This window comes from Scyliorhinus torazame, chromosome 29 (genome assembly GCF_047496885.1).
Source record: "Scyliorhinus torazame isolate Kashiwa2021f chromosome 29, sScyTor2.1, whole genome shotgun sequence".
Lineage (NCBI taxonomy): Eukaryota > Metazoa > Chordata > Chondrichthyes > Carcharhiniformes > Scyliorhinidae > Scyliorhinus > Scyliorhinus torazame.
In genome coordinates this window covers 30311224-30330548 of record NC_092735.1, presented here as the reverse complement: position 1 = coordinate 30330548, position 19325 = coordinate 30311224, and the positions used below count along the sequence as shown (strand labels likewise).

Here is a 19325-nt window from a genome sequence, read left to right as displayed (position 1 = left end):
TGTATTCGGCTGACAGAAGCGACAGACGGATAATGAGTACGTTGAAAGATTGGCACGGCTGGCTCCCAGCAGAGAGAAGGTCATAGAGAAAAATTGGGGGTAGTTAAAGTTGCTGCTCCTAAAAAGTGGGATCAAGACTGGAGAAGTCCATAGAATCTCGACAGTGCAGAAGGAGGCCATTCGACTGATTGAGTCTACACTGACCCTCCAAAAGAGCACTCTACTCTAGCCTTATTCAGCGCCTGTTCGGGTGCACAGAGGGAGAATTCAGAATGTCCAATTCACCTAACAAGCACTTTCAGGATTTGTGGGAGCACCCGGAGGAAACCCACGCAGACACAGGGAGAACGTGTAGACTCCACACAGTGACCCAAACTGGGAATCGAACCTGGGACCCTGGCGCTGTGAAGCAACAGTGCTAACCACTGTGCTACCATGCTGCCCATAATGGGCCATAACCTCCTGGCTCCCTAGAGTGGGATTTAGGAGTGGGTACTGCAAAGATGTGCTGGGGAATCCTCCTTTGACGTTCCCATGTAGCCGTTTACTTGGCAATTGTCCAAAAGGGCTAATTTCTCCTGGATAATTGCGATTGGCTAGGAACCACGTGACAAAGCGATTTAAATCACTAACTTTGGATGGTTCAGTCAGTGTTATGCTCCATAGTAACTCAGGAAGTGTTAGAAAGAAAAAAGCACAGTAAGGTCGGGCCAGACCGGCCCTTTCCATTTTAAGGGAAGACGTGTCGCTACAGGATGGCAATCCACCACTGATTGCCAATCTGAGGAAGTTATAGGAGTAAAACACTTGGTCTTAGTTACATTTCTTCTGATTTAAAAATTCTCTTTCTAGATGTTCAAATCCCTTTATAGTCTTGCCGCTCTATATCTCTGTGAACTCCTCCACCCTTTGAGATCTGAGTGGTCCTCCAATAAAATACTCTGTTTAATATATACCCACGAGATGTTTAATATATACCCATGAGGTGTATATCAACGGTGGAAACCCATCAGGAGCACCGCATCACCTGCATAAAATTTACCATGAGGGTAGAAAAATCTACGCAGTAATTCTACAATTTAACAAGAAAATATTCTGGCCTTCAGGTTCTTCCGGTTTGGGGGGGGGGGGGTGGCACGGTGGTGCAGTGGTTAGCACTGCTGCCTCATGGCGCTGAGGACCCGAGTTCGATTCTGGCCCCAGGTCGCTGTACATGTGGAGTTTGCATATTCTCCCTCTTTCTGCATGGGTATCACCCCGACAACCCAAAGATGTGCAGAGTTAGGTGGATTGACCCTTAATTGGGGGGGAGAAATAATTGGATACTCTACATAAAATAAAATAAAATTAAAGAAATCTACCTGGTAATGTGGAAAATTGCCCTGGAATGTCCTGTACACACAACGCAGGACAAATCCAATCCGGCCAATTACTGCCCAATTAATCTACTCTCAATCATCAGTAAATGATGGAACGGGTCATCAACAGTGCTATCAAGTGGCACTCACTAACCTCTTCCTTGATGCTCAATTTTGGTTCCGCCTCATTACAGCCTTGGTTCAACGATGGACAAAAGAGCTGAATTCCAGAGGTGAGGTGAGAGTGACTGCCCTTGACATCAAGTCAGTATTTGATAAAGCATGGTATCAAGGATCCCTAGTAAAATGAGTCAATGGGAATCGCGTGGGGGGGGGGGGGGGGAGACTCTCCACTGGTTGAAATCATACCTAGCAAAATGGAAGACGGTTGTGGTTGTTGGAGGTCCGTCATCTCGGTCCCGGGACATCACTGCAGGAGTTGCTCAGCGTAGTGTCCTAGACTCCAACTGTCCTTCAGCTGCTTCATCAATGACCTCCCTTCCAACATAAGGTCAGATCTGGGGATGTTCACTGATGATTGCACAACCATTCGCGACCACTCAAATACTGAAGCAGTCCACCTGCAAATGCAGCAAGACCTGGACAATATCGAGGCTTGGGCTGACGAGTGGCAAGTAATGTTTGTGTCATGCAATGCCCATCTCTAATAAGAGGGAATTAAACCATCGCCCCTTGACATTCCATTGCTGAGTTCCCCACTACCAACATCCTGGGGGTTACCATTAACCAAAACTGAACTGGACTAGCCTTATAAACACTGTGGCTATAAGAGCAGGTCAGAAGCAGGAAATCTTGCGACGAGTAAATCACCTCCTGACCCCCCCCCCCCAAAGCCTGTCCACCATCTGCAAGGCACAAGTCAGGAGTGCGATGGAATACATCCACTTGCCTGCATGAGTGGTGGCACAGTGGTTAGCACTGCTGCCTCACAGCGCCAGGGACCCGGGTTCAATTCTGGCTTGGGTCACTGTCTACTGTCTGTGTGGAGTTTGTACATTCTCTCTGTGCGTGGGTTTCCTCTGGGTGCTCCGGTTTCCTCCCACAGTCCAAAGATGTGCAGGTTAGGTGGATTGGCCATGATAAAATTGTCCCTTAGTGTCATGGGGGGTGCAGGTTAGGGTACGGTAGTAGGGGGGAAATGGGTATGAATAGAGTGCTCATTTGTGAGGTCGATGGGCCAAATGGCCTCCTTCTGAACTGTAGATTCTGAGTGCAGCTCCAACAACGCTCAACACCATCCAGTACAAAGCAGCCCGCTTGACTGGCACCGCTTCCACAAACATTCACTCCCTCCATCACCAAAGCACAGTAGCAGCCGTTTATACCATCTACCAGATGCACTGCAGGAATTCACCTTGGGGAGCATCTTCCAAACCCACGACCACTACCACCCAGGGCAATGGCTGCAGATACATGGGAACAGCACCACTTAGAAGTTCCCCTCCAAGTCACTCACAATCCTGACTTGGAAATATATCAGTTGTTCGTTCGTTGACGCTGGGTCAAAATGCTGGAACTTTCTCTCACTGTGGGTGTATCACAGCTCACCACCACCTTCCCCAGGGCAATTCGGGTTGGGCAACAGATGCTGCCTCGCCAGTGAACCCCATGTACTGTAAAAATGATTTATTTTAAAAACAAGATGATATTTCCTCTTGTGGGGCAATCTAGAATGAGAGGTCATAGCTTTAAGATTTAAAACCGAGTTGATGAGGAATTACTTCTCAAAGGGTCGTGAATCTCGAATTTGCTACCCCAGAGTGCAGTGGTTGCTGGGTCATTGAGTAAATTTAAGGAGGAGATGGACAGATCCTTTAGTTAGTAACGGGTTGAAGGGTTATGGAGAACGGGCAGGAAAGTGGAGTTGGTAGGGAGTAAGGGGGGGGTGCTGGTTTACTAGCTCATTGTTCTTTGGTTTACTGTTGTTTGTAAGCCCTTTTTGTACTTTTTGTATGTTTTGATATAATATAGTACGAAGTCTTACAACACCAGGTTAAAGTCCAACAGGTTTGGGTATGTCCAAACAATTTAAAGTCCAACAGGTTAACAAACCTGTTGGACTTTAACCTGGTGTTGTAAGACTTCGTACTGTGCTCACCCCAGTCCAACGCCGGCATCTCCACATCATTGATATAATATGATAAAAGTTTAATAAAAATATTTTTTTTTAAAAAGTGTTGAGGCCGAGATGAGATCAGCTATGATCGCACTGAATGGCGGAGCAGGCTCGAGGGGCTGAATAAGAACATAAGAACTAGGAGCAGGAGTAGGCCATCTGGCCCCTCAAGCCTGCTCCGCCACTCAGCTCCACTTTCTGGCCCGAACACCATAACCCTTAACCCCTTTTCTATCTTTATCTTGAAAAAATTTAATGAAGGAGCCTCAACTGCTTCACTGGGCAGGGAATTCCATAGATTCACAACCCTTTGGGTGAAGAGGTTCCTCCTAAACTCAGTCCTAAATCTACTTCCCCTTATTTTGAGGCTATGCCCCCTCGTTCTGCTTTCACCCGCCAGTGTAAACAACCTGCCCGCATCTATCCTATCTATTCCCTTCATAATTCTATATGTTTCTCTAAGATCCCCCCTCATCCTTCTAAATTCCAACAAGTACAGTTCCAGTTTACTCAACCTCTTCCTCGTAAACCAACCCCTTCAGCTCTGGGATTAACCTACCGAATCTCCTCTGCACACCCTCCAGCGCCAGTACGTCCTTTCTCAGGTAAGGAGACCAAAACTGAACACAATACTCCAGGTATGGCCTCACTAACACCTTATACAATTGCAGCATAACCTCCCTAGTCTTAAACTCCATCCCTCTAGCAATGAAGGACAAAATTGAATTTGCCGGCTTAATCACCTGTTGCACCTGTAAACCAACTTTTTTCAACTTGTGCATTAGCGCACCCAGGTCTCTCTGCACAGCAGCCTGTTTTAATATTTTATCATTTAAATAATAATGTATTTTGCTGTTATTCCTACCAAAATGGATAACCTCACATTTGTCAACATTGTATTCCATCTGCCAGACCCTAGCCCATTCACTTAACCTATCCAAATCCCTCTGCAGACTTCCGGTATCCTCTGCACTTTTTGCTTTACCACTCATCTTAGTGTCGTCTGCAAACTTGGACACATTGCCCTTTGTCCCCAACTCCAAATCATCTATGTAAATTGTGAACAATTGTGGGCGCAACACTGATCCCTATAGCTAGTGGGACACCACTAGCTACTGATTTGCCAACTAGAGAAACACCCATTAATCCCCACTCTTTGCTTTCTATTAATTAACCAATCCTCTATCCATGCTACTACTTTACCCTTAATGCCATGCATCTTTATCTTATGCAGCAACCTTTTGTGTGGCACATTGTCAAAAGCTTTCTGGAAATCCAGATATACCACATCCATTGGTTCCCCGTTATCTACCGCTCTGGTAATGTTCTCAAAAAATTCCACTAAATTTGTTCGGCACGACCTGCCCTTTATGAACCCATACTGCGTCTGCCCAATGGGACAATTTCCATCCAGATGCCTCGCTATTTCTTCCTTGATGATAGATTCCAGCATCTTCCCTACTACCGAAGTTAAGCTCACTGGCCTATAATTACCCGATTTCTGCCTACCTCCTTTTTTAAGCAGTGGTGTCACGTTTGCTAATTTCTAATCCGCCGGGGCCATCCCAGAGTCTAGTGAATTTTGGTAAGTTATCACTAGTGCATTTGCAATTTCCCTAACCATCTCTTTTAGCACTCTGGGATGCATTCCATCAGGGCCAGGAGACTTGTCTACCTTTAGCCCCATTAACTTGCCCATCACTACCTCCTTAATGATAATCATCTCAAGGTCCTCATCTGTCATAGCCTCATTTCTGTCAGTCACTGGCATGTTATTTGTGTCTTCCACTGTGAAGACTGACCCAAAAAATCTGTTCAGTTCCTCAGCCATTTCCTCCTCTCCCATTATTAAATCTCCCTTCTCATCCTCCAAAGGACCAATATTTACCTTAGCCACTCTTTTTTGTTTTATATATTTGCAGAAACTTTTACTATCTGTTTTTATATTCTGAGCACGTTTACTCTCATAATCTATCTTACTCTTCTTTATAGCTTTTTTAGTAGCTTTCTGTTGCCCCCTAAAGATTTCCCAGTCCTTTAGTCTCCTACTAATCTTTGCCACTTTGTATGCTTTTTCCTTCAATTTGATACTCTACCTTATTTCCTTAGATATCCACGGTCGATTTTCCCTCTTTCTACCGTCCTTCCTTTTTGTTGGTATAAACCTTTGCTGAGACTGTGAAAAATCGCTTGGAAGGTTCTCCACTGTTCCTCAACTGTTTCACCATAAAGTCTTTGCTCTCAGTCTACCTTAGCTAGCTCTTCTCTCATCCCATTGTAATCTCCTTTGTTTAAGTACAAAACACTAGTGTTTTATTTTATCTTCTCACCCTCCATCTGTATTTTAAATTCCACCATATTGTGATCACTCCTTCCGAGAGGATCCCTAACTATGAGATCATGAATCAACCCTGTCTCATTACACAGGACCAGATCTAGGACCGCCTGTTCCCTCGTAGGTTCCATTACATACTGTTCTAGGAAACTATCGCGGATACATTCTATAAACTCCTCCTCAAGACTGCCTTGACCGACCTGGTTAAACCAATCGACATGTAGATTAAAATCCCTCATGATAACTGCTGTACCATTTCTACATGCATCAGTTATTTGTTTGTTTATTGCCTGCCCCACCATAATGTTACTATTTGGTGGCCTGTAGACTACTCCTATCAGTGATTTTTTTTCGCCTTACTATTCCTGATTTCCACCCAAACGGATTCAACCTTATCCTTCATAGCACCGATGTCATCCCTTACTATTGCCCAGATGTCATCCTTAAATAACAGAGCTACACCACCTCCCTTACCATCCACTCTGTCCTTCCGAATAGTTTGATACCCGTGGATATTTAACTCCCAGTCGTGACCATCCTTTAACCATGTTTCAGTAATGGCCACTAAATCATAGTCATTCACGATGATTTGCGCCATCAGCTCATTTACCTTATTTCGAATACTACGAGCATTCAGGTAAAGTACACTTATGTTGGCTTTTATACCTCTGTTTTGAACCTTAACACCTCGATCAGTAACCTCTCCCAAGTTATATTTCCTCTTAACTTTTCTCCTAATTTTCCTTGTCGTTGAACCCATATTTTCATGTAACAACCTGCCGCATCGCTTACCAATTAGGTTTTTACTTCCCGTTTTATTCCTTTTAGTATTACTGGGCCTATTCACTGAGCTCCCCTCAGTCACTGTACCTTGTACTGTCGCCCTTTTTGGATTTTTGACCATGGCTTCTCTGCCTTCTGCTTTCCCCCTTACTGCCTTTTGTTTCTGTCCCTGTTTTAGTACCTTCCGACTTCCTGCATTGGTTCCCATCCCCCTGCCACATTAGTTTAAACCCTCCCCAACAGCTCTAGCAAACGCGCCCCCCCCCCCCCCCCCCCCAGGACATCGGTTCCAGTCCTGCCCAGGTGCAGACCATCCAGTTTGTACTTGTCGCACCTCCCCCAGAACCGGTTCCAATGCCCCAGGAATTTGAATCCCTCCCTCTTGCACCATCTGCAGCCGCTCCGAGACATCCTTGACCCTTGCACGAGGGAGGCAACATACCATCCTGGAGTCTCGATTGCGTCCGCAGAACCGCCTGTCTATTCCCCTTACGATTGAGTCCCCTATCACTATAGCCCTGCCATTCTTCTTCCTGCCCTGCTGCGCAGCAGAGCCAGCCACAGTTAGGAGCTGAGGGGTCACTGCCATTCTTCATCCCGCTGAGTATCTGTGAGCATTGGTACAAGAGGGTCAGATGAAAACAGAGAAGTACATCTTCTCCCACCGTTAGCTTGTTTTGACAGTGTTTCGGAACATGCCGTAGTTGGAACTGTTCTCTTTCTCCCACCTGCAGAATCGGAAGGCAGCAAAAGGGAAGAAGATGATTCGGACTATAGCAATCAGAACCGGTTATCTGTGCGAGATCGACGAAAAGCCCGAAAAGAACGCAGGTTTACTGGCAAGCCAGAATTCGCAGAAGAGGCAAGTGCTGTACCAATGGCCAATCTTAGTGGTGGTCTTCATCCTGAGAGACTTTAGGTTTGCTTGTGTGCAATGTGATTGTAAGCTCCTTCCAAAATGTTGGTTTGTTTTTGTTCCTTTTTGATCAATCTGTCTTTGTGAATTTCCTTGGACAAAGGTTTGACATCTTTTATATTTGCAGTAGTAATAAATCACATTGCACATTGCCAGTTTGTTTAAAAAATGCTGGTTTACTATCGAAGTCCAGGCAAAGTAAGTGCCGAACAGACCAGATTCTCCCTAAGTCATGGCAATTTGGTGCCCATGAATCAGATATCTAGGCAAACCTTTCAAACGTTCCATAGCAAGCATTTTGTCCACCTTACATTGACTAGTAATTTCTGTGAGGTGGAGATGCTGGCGTTGGACTGGGGGAGCACAGTAAGAAGTGTTACAACACAGCTTAAAGTCCAACAGGTTTGTTTCAAATCACTAGCTTTCAGAGCACTGTTCCTTCCTCGGGTGAATCACCTGAGGAAGGAGCAGTGCTCTGAAAGCTAGTGATTTGAAACAAACCTGTTGGACTTTAACTTGGTGTAGTAATTTCTGGTCAGTGTTTTCTCTTCTCCCTGTCTGGTGAGAGAAACCCTCCAGATTTGTGACGTTCGGTATTTACCAACAGCTGATTAAAGCCGCTCGAAGTCTACATCCTCTGTTCACGCTTAAATATTTTAGGAGCCGGTCGGAAAATAAAGACTTTAGGCTACTTAAATCAGCTGTTTGCATTAATGGCTGGAACTATTTGATTGCTGAACCTGTTATGGTTTCCCTATGGCCAATCTGTCAGCACAAATGCACTCGATGTTGGTGGTGGGCGTGCTTGATGTACAGACCATGGTAATGGATGTTAATATAATAAGGGACCCAATCTATAGCTGATGTTTTTGTTTTGTGGTCTTCTCAATGTCATCAAAAGACTTCCTCTCCTCTTAACGGGATTTTGGGGAAACATTACTTTGGGGATATGGTGGTGATTCTCAACTCGTACCAAATACGAAGCTTGTTTGGAGCATCCTGTGTCTGAACTATTTGAACCCATGATTTCTTACAAATTTCTTACCAAAGACTGGCATTCTGCCCTGATTTGTGCTCTTGAGTTGGTGAACTCTTATGGGTTTGTGGAGGATCCGCTTTATTCTGATGGATTTATAATTGTGCCGAAGGAATTGCTGGTGGATGTACAAGGCTCCCATTGTTCTTTTCATATGTTGGGTTGAGGTCAGTTGTCAAAACTGGGCACTGCTCTGGTTTGTTTGGTGTTAACAGATTAATCCTTTCCTACACATAGTTTTAGCTTATTACCTAATAGAATATGCTTTGAAACTTTATTTCCCTGTGGATTACAACCAGTGATTATTCAGCTGAATTTACAGCCACATCACAGGCTTACTTGTCAAAGATGCTTGACTCTACTTCTAAGGAAAGAATCTGAATTGAATTGTGCACGCTTTCAAAGCCTTGCCATCTTGAGATATGAGCTCAGCTGGGCGCCAAGCTGGCAATAGCATTAAATTGCCACCTCCCTCTTTTTCTTTACCGTTTTGGCAGTGCATTTTGGACAGAGACAGTGGATCAATGAGAGCATTTGTAGTGGTTGACTTTTAGCTATGAGTTTATAGAATTACAGAAGAAGGCCACTTGGCCTATATGTGCCAGCCCTCTGCGAGAGCAACTCGGCCAGACCCACCCTTGCCTTTTTCCTGTAACCATGTAAATCTTTTCTCTACGGGTAATTATCAAATTCCCTGTTGCAAACCACAATTGAATTTGTCTCCACCCACTCGCAGACAGGGCATTCCAGATCCCAACCACCTGCTGAGCTTGTCAAACAATAAGAGGTTTATCCTTCAGGTCGCCTCTGGTTCTTTTGCCAATCACCTGCAATCAGTGCGCTTTGGTTCCTAAACCCTCCTACAAATGGAAACCGCTTCTCCCGACCTGCTGTTCAGGTTAGGTGGATTGGCCATTCTAAATTGCCCCTCGGTGATCAACGGCTAGGTGGGGATACCGGGCTGAGTAGGGATGCTCTTTCAGAGGGTCAGTGCAGACACGATGGGCTGAATGGCCTCCTTCTGCACTGAGGGATTCGATGAATTTGCTCTGTCCAGCTCGGTCATGATTTTGAACGCGTCTTGTCAAATCTCCACTCCACATTCTTCCAAGAAAACAGCCTTCGCTTCGCCAATCTATCCACGAAACTGACGTCCATCATAGAATCCCGACGGAGTCGAAGGAGGCCATTTGGCTCATTCAGTCCGCACTGACCCTCTGAAAGAGCACCCCAACCAAGCTCCTGATCTATCGCTGGACACTCGAGGGGCCAATTTATCATGGCCAATCCACCTAACCTGCACAGTCTTTGGACCGTGGGGGGAAACCAGAGCACCCGGAGGAAACCCACGCAGACACTGGGAGAATGTGCAGACTCCACACGGGCAGCCACACAAGGCTAGAATTGAACCCGGGTCCCTGGCGCTGCAAGCCAGCAGTGCTAACCACTGGTAGAGTGCCGCCATCCCTGTAACCATTGCCGTAAATCTTTTCTGCGCCCTCTGGAATGCTTTCACATTCTTCCGACAGTGCCGTGCCCAGAATTGGACAAAATACTCTTTTTGAGACCGCGCTGCTTTATAAAGGATCACCGTAACCTCCTTGCTTTTGTTCCCTGTCCCTTTTTTTAAAATTCCGGATTCTGTATGCCGTACTGACCATTTTCTCAACCTGCCCTAGTCACCATCAATGTCCCACGGTCTCTCTCTCTCTCTCTATCTCTGCATCTCTTTTATTTTACGATGTCTGCTCCCATTCTTACCATAAAAATGCACTACTTCACACTTCACTTCCTGCGTTAAATTTCATCTTCCACCTGCCCATCCCTTTCACCAGTCTGACTGTCCCCTCAAAGCCCACCACCATCCTCCTCACAATGTGTTTCCAAGTTTTGTGTCATCTGCACGTTTTGGAATTGTGCCCTGCACAACCAAGTCTGGGTCATTAATAAAGATCAAAAGAGCAGTGGTCCTAGCACGGAACACTGGGGAACCCCACTATATAATCTCATTCTCTTGAGCCTTGTTCCTATTGTTTAGGTTCTTACCCCTCCTTCAATTTAGGATGGTGCAACTTGCAGTTGTATTTTTGGGGGGCTACCCATTTATAAATGATTCCCAAAGAATAACAATTATGCATATACGAGGTAAGCTAACTCCCCAATACTATCATTACCAAATACCACCGTGTAGCTGCAGATGACTAACTCGGTTGCGGACTGTAAGTTTGTTTGTTTTAAAATGGTGTCTCTATCTTACTGTGTTTCAGGAAGACAACACTGAGCAAATGAATAGTGTGGATACTGCAACGCTGTACAGGCAAGAACATTTTACCTGGCACTCGCTGACAAAACATACTTAAATGGTTCTTGGAGCTTGGTGGAACAAAAAGTTGCATTTATATAGCACCTGCTCTGGTCGTGCCAAAGTGCTTCACAGCGCAAGTACCTCATTAACGTGACCCAGTTGATGAATTCCTAAAATGTGCTGTTGACACCACCACTCCTATCTCCTTGATTTCCTTCAGTCTGACGTCGCTGTTCCTCCAACATCAGCATGTTTTCTTGTTTTGCCCTCCGCTATTGCTGCTAGGCCTTTACCCAATTTGGCTCTCTCCCATGGGACTTGCTCAGTATTTCCACTGTCCACCCGCCAAGATGCCCGTGACCCTATCTATATCTTCCAAACTACCGATGCCCACCCCTAGACTTGAGTTCTCACTTGCTGTCCCAAGTACCTGCAAACACACTTGCGATGTCTCGGTGTAAAGAGTGCTATAGAGGCTTACGCTGTTGATTAGAGACACTGCAGAATTTCAGTGTATGCAATGCTAATATGGACATGAGTTATAGTTCGATCAGTCTTTATCAATGGTGAAAGAGGAATTTAAAAGCAGAGGCCTGGGAATGGACATACACAATTACCAAGTGACATAGATTTAAGGCAATTCATTGACAGATTTGGGGGGGGGGGGGGGGTGCATGAAGAAGAGCCTTTTCATCCAGACTGTGGTGGGAGTCTGGAATTCACGGCCTAAGTTGATGGTTGAGGCTGAAACGCTCAACTCAAAAGGTACCTGGATCTGCATCCGAGGTGCTGAAACCTGAAAGGCTACGGTTCAGGTGCTGGAAAGTGGGATTGAAATGAGCGGCTAGTTTCTTTTTTCCTGTTTTATTTGACCGCAAAGGCTGAATGACCTCTTCCTGTCCCATAACGGTTCTTTGAATGTGGCAGGACAAGCTGCAATCGCTGTTAAAGGTGTGAGGGAACCTTAAATTAATAAGTAGAGGCAGAGAGTGTAATGGCAAAGAATTGGTGCTAAATCTTTTATAAAACAGTAGCTAAGCCTCGGCAGGAGTAGTGTGGCCAGTTCTTGGCACCGTACTTTTGGAAGGATGTCAAAGCTGTAGAGTGAGCATGGAGAAAATGTACTGGCATAGTTTCAGCAAGGTGGAGAAGCTCGGGATTGTTCTCCTTTGAGGAGAGAAAGTTAAGGGGAGATTGCCAAGTTGTTCAAATCCTGAAGCATCAGATCCTTAGTGAACAGAGGATATATTTGAAAGGTAATTGGCAAAAGATCTCGGTGACGTGAGGTGGGAGGGGGAATTACGCAGTGAGTTCTGAATGCAATGTCTGAAAGGGTGGTGGAGGCAGATTCATTCATAACTTTTAAAAGGGAATACTTAAATGAGGACATCTGCAGGGCTATTTAGAATGGGACTAACTGGATAGTTCTTTCGAAGAGCTGGTTCGGGCATGAATGGCCACCCCCTGTGTTGTATCCCATTCTATGATTGCCAGCAATTCCTGTTTTTGATTTCCATTGGCCAAATCCAACTTGCCGATTGGAAAAAATAGTAGCCCTGAGAAAGGACTGATCTTCCTTCGCCGTGATAGAACTTTGGATGGGAAAACCTTGCAAAACAAATGAAAAGAAGAACCTAGGTTGCCATCATGATCTTCTGTTAAAGTGGATACGCATCAACCTCTTGCATTGTTCATTCTGATGTTATTTCCTGATGATATAGAAATCTCTGTCCCCAATACTCTGGGTACAACTGGAGCTTTCAAAACTGGGATGGGTAGATTTCTGTTAGTTATAGGTATCTAGGGGTATGGAGTTAAGATACCGATCAGACGTGATATCATTGAAAAGCACAGCAGGCTCGACAGATTCAATGGCCTACCTGCACTCCTGGGATTCGGCGTTATTCAAAACACTATAACTTCTCTCGTCAGAATGCTTATAACCAAAGTATTTTTGAAGTTTCTGGATTATGGATAACATTAGAATTCTTAATGGCAATTTTGATTTCTGCCGAATTAGCCACCTTTTCCCCCTCTTGTCATCCATCATATCTCTCCTACAACCTTCCCACTGAAACAGCCAGAGGCTGCTCCATTTACCTTCAGCAGCTTTTACTCTTCCCTTCTTAGAAGCTCTAATTTCATAGAATTTACAGTACAGAAGGTGGCCATTCGGCCCATTGAGTCTGCACCGGCCCTTGGAAAGAGCACCTTACCTAAGCCCATACCTCCACCCTATCCCCACCTAATCTTTTTTTGGACACTAGGGGCAATTTTAGCTCAGGCACTCCACCTAACCTGACATCTTTGGATTGCGGGTGGAAACCGGAGGAAACCCCCGAAGATACGGGGAAAGCGTGCAGACTCTGCACAGATAGTGACCCAAGCCGGGAATCGAACCTGGGACCCTGGAGCTGTGAAGCAACTGTGCTAACCACTCTGCTGCCGTTTGGATGGACTGTACACCATACAAGCAGGATCATTCCAGTGATCATTTCGCGATTTGTTGCAGCGTCACGAGTTGTGTGGGTCTGTTCAAAACAAAGTTCCAGACAACTAGTGCTACCAGATTTCCTATTTCCAAGTTACGTGTAACGAAATGTCGTCAGCATTGGCTCAGTGAATTTATCCGTATTCGGTGCCAGAGACCTGCAAATCAGGAAAGTCCCATGTTTGATCCAAAGTCATCTGATCCTAGCTTGGTCATTTGGGAGGAAAGAGCGGTCCATTTGGTTATTAAAAAGAGGAAAATCAGATCTAGTTCTAACTCATTATCATCCTTGCTGAAAATGTATAGTGTGGACATCAGGGGCGCAATTCTCCGACCCCCCACCGGGTCGGAGAATCGCCGTGGGCCGTCGTGAATCCCGCCCCCGCCGCCTGCCGAATTTTCCGAAGGGAGAAAAGTCGGCGGGGCGTCAATCGCGCCGCATGCCTTGGAGAATGGCACGGGTGGGCGCGAGGCAATGGATTTTGGGGCTGCCGATATTCTCCTGTCCGGATGGGCCGAAGACGTCGACGTCAATCAAACCACCTTTAAATCGGCGTCAACCAGTGCTCATGGTTGACGCCGACCAGCGTGGAGGTGGGTGATGGCCTGGGGGGTTTGCACTGGGGAGGTGATGGCGTGGCCGCAGTCTGTGTGTGTGGGGGAGAGGTATGTGTAGGGTTGTGTGTGTATGTGTGCGCGGGGGGGGGGGGGGGGGGGGGGGTTAGAGTCGGGTGGGCTCCGGGGGAGTGCCGGGAGGGAAGGGGGGGGGGGAGGTGCGTGCCGGGGGGGGTGCGTGCCGGGGAGGGGGGGCGGGGAGGTGCGGGACCGGGGGGGGGGTGCGCGAGGGCAAGTGAGTTTGTCCACCTGGCCAGGTGCCAGCCTCCAACAGTTGCACCCATGCGGTCCATGCCACCTGGCTGGGGTGAGGAGGGGGTATGGGCAATGATGACATGTTGTCATGTTTTCTGGTCAGCCTGCGATGTTGGCCGCCGTGGCGGCAGCCGCTAATGTCCATGTTGCCCTGGATGAGGAGGAGGAGCGTGCCACAGGCGGCGCAGGCTGCCGCAGAGGGGCAGGCGGCAGCCGACCAGGCTGGAGGGACACCCGCCCGACAAGACGAGGAGGGGGAGGAGGACGTCGCGGCCCCACGGCAACGGAGGCATCCGAGGACGCCCCGTGTGTATCGGCCCCAGCTGTCGTACCAGGACCTCATGGACTGGGAATGCAGGAGGAGACTCCGGATGAGCCGGGAAACCGTGGCACACATCTGCCACCTGCTGGCACACCTGTCACCGCGTGGCACTGGCGGGGGACACCCTCTCCCCGTGTCCGTCAAGGTTATGGTGGCCCTGAACCTTTATGCAACGGGGTCATTCCAGGCGCCAGGTGGGGACTTGTCCGGCATATCGCAAGCATCGGTGCACCGGTGCATACGGGCAGTGACAGACGCCCTATATGCCATTGCGCACCGCTACATCCGCTTTCCTGTGGACCGGGCCAGCCAAGATGCCCGGGCCGTGGGCTTCTCTGCCGTGGCCTGGTTCCCCATGGTCCAGGGCGCGATTGATGGGATGCACGTCGCCGTGCGGCCACCTGCAGATAACAGGGCCGTGTTCACCAATAGGAAGTTGACCTAGTCAATGAACATACAGGTGGTCTGCGACCACCGCATGAGGATCCTGCACGTCTGCGCCCGTTACCCGGGCAGTGTACACGACTCATACGTGTTGTCGCGGTCATACATCCCCAGCATGTACGAGGGACGCCATCCCCGGCTGAGGGGCTGGTTGCTGGGTGACAGGGGCTACCCATTGCGATCGTGGCTGATGACGCCTATACGGAAACCACGCAATGAGGCGGAGAACCGCTACAATGATGCCCATGTAGTGACAAGGGGTGTGATAGAGAGGTGCTTTGGGCTGCTGAAGATGCGTTTCAGGTGCCTGGACCTCTCTGGGGACGCCCTCCAGTATCGGTCAGATAGGGTCGGCCGCATCATTGTAGTGTACTGCGTCCTGCACAATATAGCCCAGCAGAGGGGCGATGTGCCGCAGGCAGAGGACGGCGGGGTGGAGGAGCAACAGGAAGAGGCGCAGTCCTCCCCAGATTAGGGGGATGGGGGCAATGGTCAGGCAGACGGGCTAGACATGGGCGGGTGGCTGTCCACCGTTACTGGCTGGGCCAGCGGGCACGGGGCAGGCTGATAGACACCCGCTTCACTAACTAGATGGGCGTGGGAATCGGGTAGTATAGCCACAGACCGCACACCATGGCAACACCCACCCACCCAGCACCCTCACACCCCATCCGCATGCACACCACACCCCCCATTGCCGATCCACCTGCGGCACAACGGCCGGGCTCACACAGTTGCCGGTGGACGCGTGTCTATTGCAGACCATGGAGGATGATGACAACTCGCTCTGCGATGAGTGCCCTGGCTCCACGTCGTTGGACGATGTCTGACCCATGGCCACAGTACCACCATCCACCCGGACCATCCCTGCATGCGGCTCTGACACTGCAGCGCATGGTCCCGTCCTCTGCCCGGGGGGATGTTGATGGCTGCCCAGGGGGAAGGGGGCAGACTCACCTGGGGCTGAGGTAAGACCACCCCTCACACACACACTTGCGCTCAACGTACATGACACCCCCGCATGCTTTGGACAGAGCACAAAGGCAGCTTCTGTAGGTGTAACATTGACTTTAATAACGAAAGCAGTTCATGTACGTGCCCAGCCCCTAAAACTCATCTGTGCCCTGCACCGTGCCAACTTACTCAGTGTCTAATTGTTTGGCCTTAAGGGCCCTTTGACTACGCCTAGATGTTTCCCCAGACGGTACAGCAGAACTGGAGGTGGACTCCTGTGATTCCTGCCCTCTGACACGGGATCCCTTTGGTGGCCGTTTCCTGGGGCGCTCTGGCCTAGATGGGCCAGGCTGCAGCCCGGGCAACTGGGATGGCGAGCTGCCAGCCTGTCCTGCCCGTTGCCCAGCCGATGCACCTGGGACGGAAGGGGGGAGCCCGAGGTGTTGAGGTGTTCCGGGACCTCCCCTACAAGAGGACCCGGAACGGGCCCCAGCACCACCTCCTCCCTCGGGGTGCCCGATGGCCCCGGGCTTCTACATGGGTGCGGGATGCGAACGGACTGGCCATCCGAAGCCCCCCCCACCCCTGACATCTGGCGCTGCCAGTCCTGGAGGCCCGTGCTGGTATCGACAAGGGTTTGCAGGTTTGCAGCCATGGAGCTCAGGGAGTTGGCAATCCCTGTCTGTGACTGTGCAACGCCGCCGATGCCCTCAGTGATGGCCTGCTGAGACTGGGCCATGGCCTGCTGAGACTGGGCCATGGCCTGCTGAGACTGGGCCATGGCCTGCTGAGACTGGGCCATGGCCTGCTGAGACTGGGCCATGGCCTGCTGAGACTGGGCCATGGCCTGCTGAGACTGGGCCATGGCCTGCTGAGACTGGGCCATGGCCTGCTGAGACTGGGCCATGGCCTGCTGAGACTGGGCCATTGCCTGCTGGGACTGTGCCACGGAGTTGAACCCCTCTGTCATCTGCCGCTGGTGCTGGCTCATGGCCTCCTGTGAGAGGGCAGCCATGTCCTGGGCCACAGACGCCGCCTGCACGGAAAGCCCCAGGCCTCGCAAACTGTTCCCCATGTCTGACACCGTCGCACCCATTGCCTCCACCGTGGACGCCACCCGTGCGGTGTCGGCCTGGGTGGCACGCATGACCGGCACCATTCCCAGCTCCTGGACGCGGGTGGACTCCTCCACCTGCGACTGCAGCCGCCGCAAGCTGGCCATCACCCTCTTCGCTCGTCCCAGGTTCGGTGGTTGCATCGGACCTATGGGTGGGTGTGGTAACTCCAGGAACCCGGGATCCATCTGGGCGGCAGATGTTCGCATGCGCCAGGATGCCCTCCGACCTCCCGGCCCCTCTGCTGCTCCTACCTCCACCTGCTGTACCGGGACGGCTGTGTTGTGCGCACCAGTGAGTGTACCAGACGCCTCATCACTAAAGTGCCCAACCGAGGTCAGCGTCTCTGCGATGGTGGGGGGTGCTGGTGACAGCAGTGGCGTTGTGTCGTGCGCATCATCCGACTCTGAGCCCATGGCCCTTTGGGGTGACGGTACGTCTCCACCCATCCAATCTGTGTCACTGTCCTGTATTTCAGATTCCTGGGTAGGGGTGTCCTGGGTTGTGGTTTCGTGGCTCGGCTGTGATGGGGGCCTGTGGCTGCCCCTCTCGTCGCTGGATGGCACACGCCTGCGTCGCCGCACCCGCACGCGACGGGTGCGTCGTCTCCCTGTTGCTCCAGGTCTCTCCGTCTCCCGTGGTCTCCGAGGGGCATCATGCGGGCGTCGCGTGCCAGAGGGTCCGGGTCTCCGTATCCCGTGGTCTCCGAGGGGCATCATGCGAGCGTCTCGTGCCAGAGGGTCCGGGTCTCTCCGTATCCTGTGGTCTCCGAGGGGCATCCTCCAGGCGGTCGACATCTGCGGGGATGGGTGCTTTGACGTTTGCTCCTGCGATACACAATGAAGCATGCATGGTTAGACACGCAGGCGGTGATCAGGTGATATGGGGGAGGGGCGATATGGGGGAGGGGCGATATGGGGACGGGCTGTCGATGGCTCACTTGCTGCTGGGCCCCCGACCTCTGCATCGGCAACCGCCACCGCCTCAGGTCCGCCAGCCAGTTCCAGGGCCCTTTCCTCATGTTCGGTCAGTGGCCTCTCATCAGCTAGGCCTCCTCCAGTCCTCACATGCTCCCTGGTGTTGTCTGCGCGCTTCTCCTGTGGAGGGGGGGCGGGGTGGTGGCAGGTGTAAATGGCAACAGTGTTAGACAGGTATATGAATGCACGCCATCGGTTGCGCGTGTATTGCAGAGGTTAAGGTTAGGGCTGGATTCACTTGGGGATATGGGGGAGGGGGGATATGGGGGGGGGGGAGGGGGATATAGGGGGGGGGAGGGGATATGGATATCTGGCAGGGAGAGGGGGAGGGGGATATAGGGGGGGGAGGGGATATGGATATCTGGCAGGGAGTGGGGGGGGGGGGCTCACCCTGGCTGCCCTGACGAGGTCGTTCACCTTCTTGTGGCACTGGGTGCCTGTCCGTGGTGTCAGAGCCACAGCGCTGACGGCCTCTGCCACCTCCCTCCACAGACGCCGGCTGTGGCGTGGGGCGACTCTGCGGCCGTGTCCGGGATACAGGGCCTCCCTCTTCTGCTCCACTGCGTCCAGGAGCGCCTCAATGTCGCGGGACTGGAACCTCGGGGCTGAGCGGCGGGCGGCCATCCGGTCGGGTCTTCTGGTCGGGTGGGGGGAGCAGCGCGTCTTTTGAGCCGTCTCGCCGTGAACCACGTGAGCCAGCGCGGATAGCGTCACGCCGCTGCCAGCCCATTCCGGGCCGGAGACTTTGCGACATTTGGGGCGGCGCGATGCAAGTGTGATTCGCGCCGTTTTTGGCGCCGTTCGGCGGACACCGCGCCGATATCGGAGAATCTCGCCCCAGGTGAATGATGACTAGCCTGCCCACACATGGACAAGGATCATTTGGAGCGGTACAGCAGTGTCCTGGTAAGGAAATATGGAGTACAGGATAATCGACCACCACAGAGTAAGGGGGAGTGCGCGATCCTCACAAGGCAGGCAGTCACTTAAACCTCTTGCAAAAGTTTGTTAGGATCCCCTCGGTTTTGTCTGTAATTAATTTGCTGTCAGTTGTACATTTCCTCTACCTGTTCACCATGACAACCCTGCCGGCTAACAAATCTCTCTCTGATTGGTGACAGGTATGGCCAAAGCCTGAGTGATCGGATGACTGATCGGATGCTAAGCAGAGTCGGGACTTCCTCCCACTCCAGTACGGGGATAATGGTGGGCGGCAATAACGACTTCAGGAAGGTAATTGTTATAATGTGTGCGCATGTGCTTGAGACTGTGATGCTATATC

General features: G+C 50.4%; 1 protein-coding gene across 1 annotated transcript in view; it reads left to right on the top strand.

The window, feature by feature from the left end:
* LOC140403992 (protein phosphatase 1 regulatory subunit 12C-like) overlaps positions 1–19325 on the top strand; it is a 116656-nt gene that overhangs the window by 85705 nt on the left and 11626 nt on the right. Inside the window, exons 16-18 of the mRNA XM_072492311.1 lie at positions 7348–7475; positions 10833–10882; positions 19165–19276. Coding sequence (XP_072348412.1) covers positions 7348–7475; positions 10833–10882; positions 19165–19276 — 290 coding nt within the window. The remainder of the gene's footprint in view (positions 1–7347; positions 7476–10832; positions 10883–19164; positions 19277–19325) is intronic.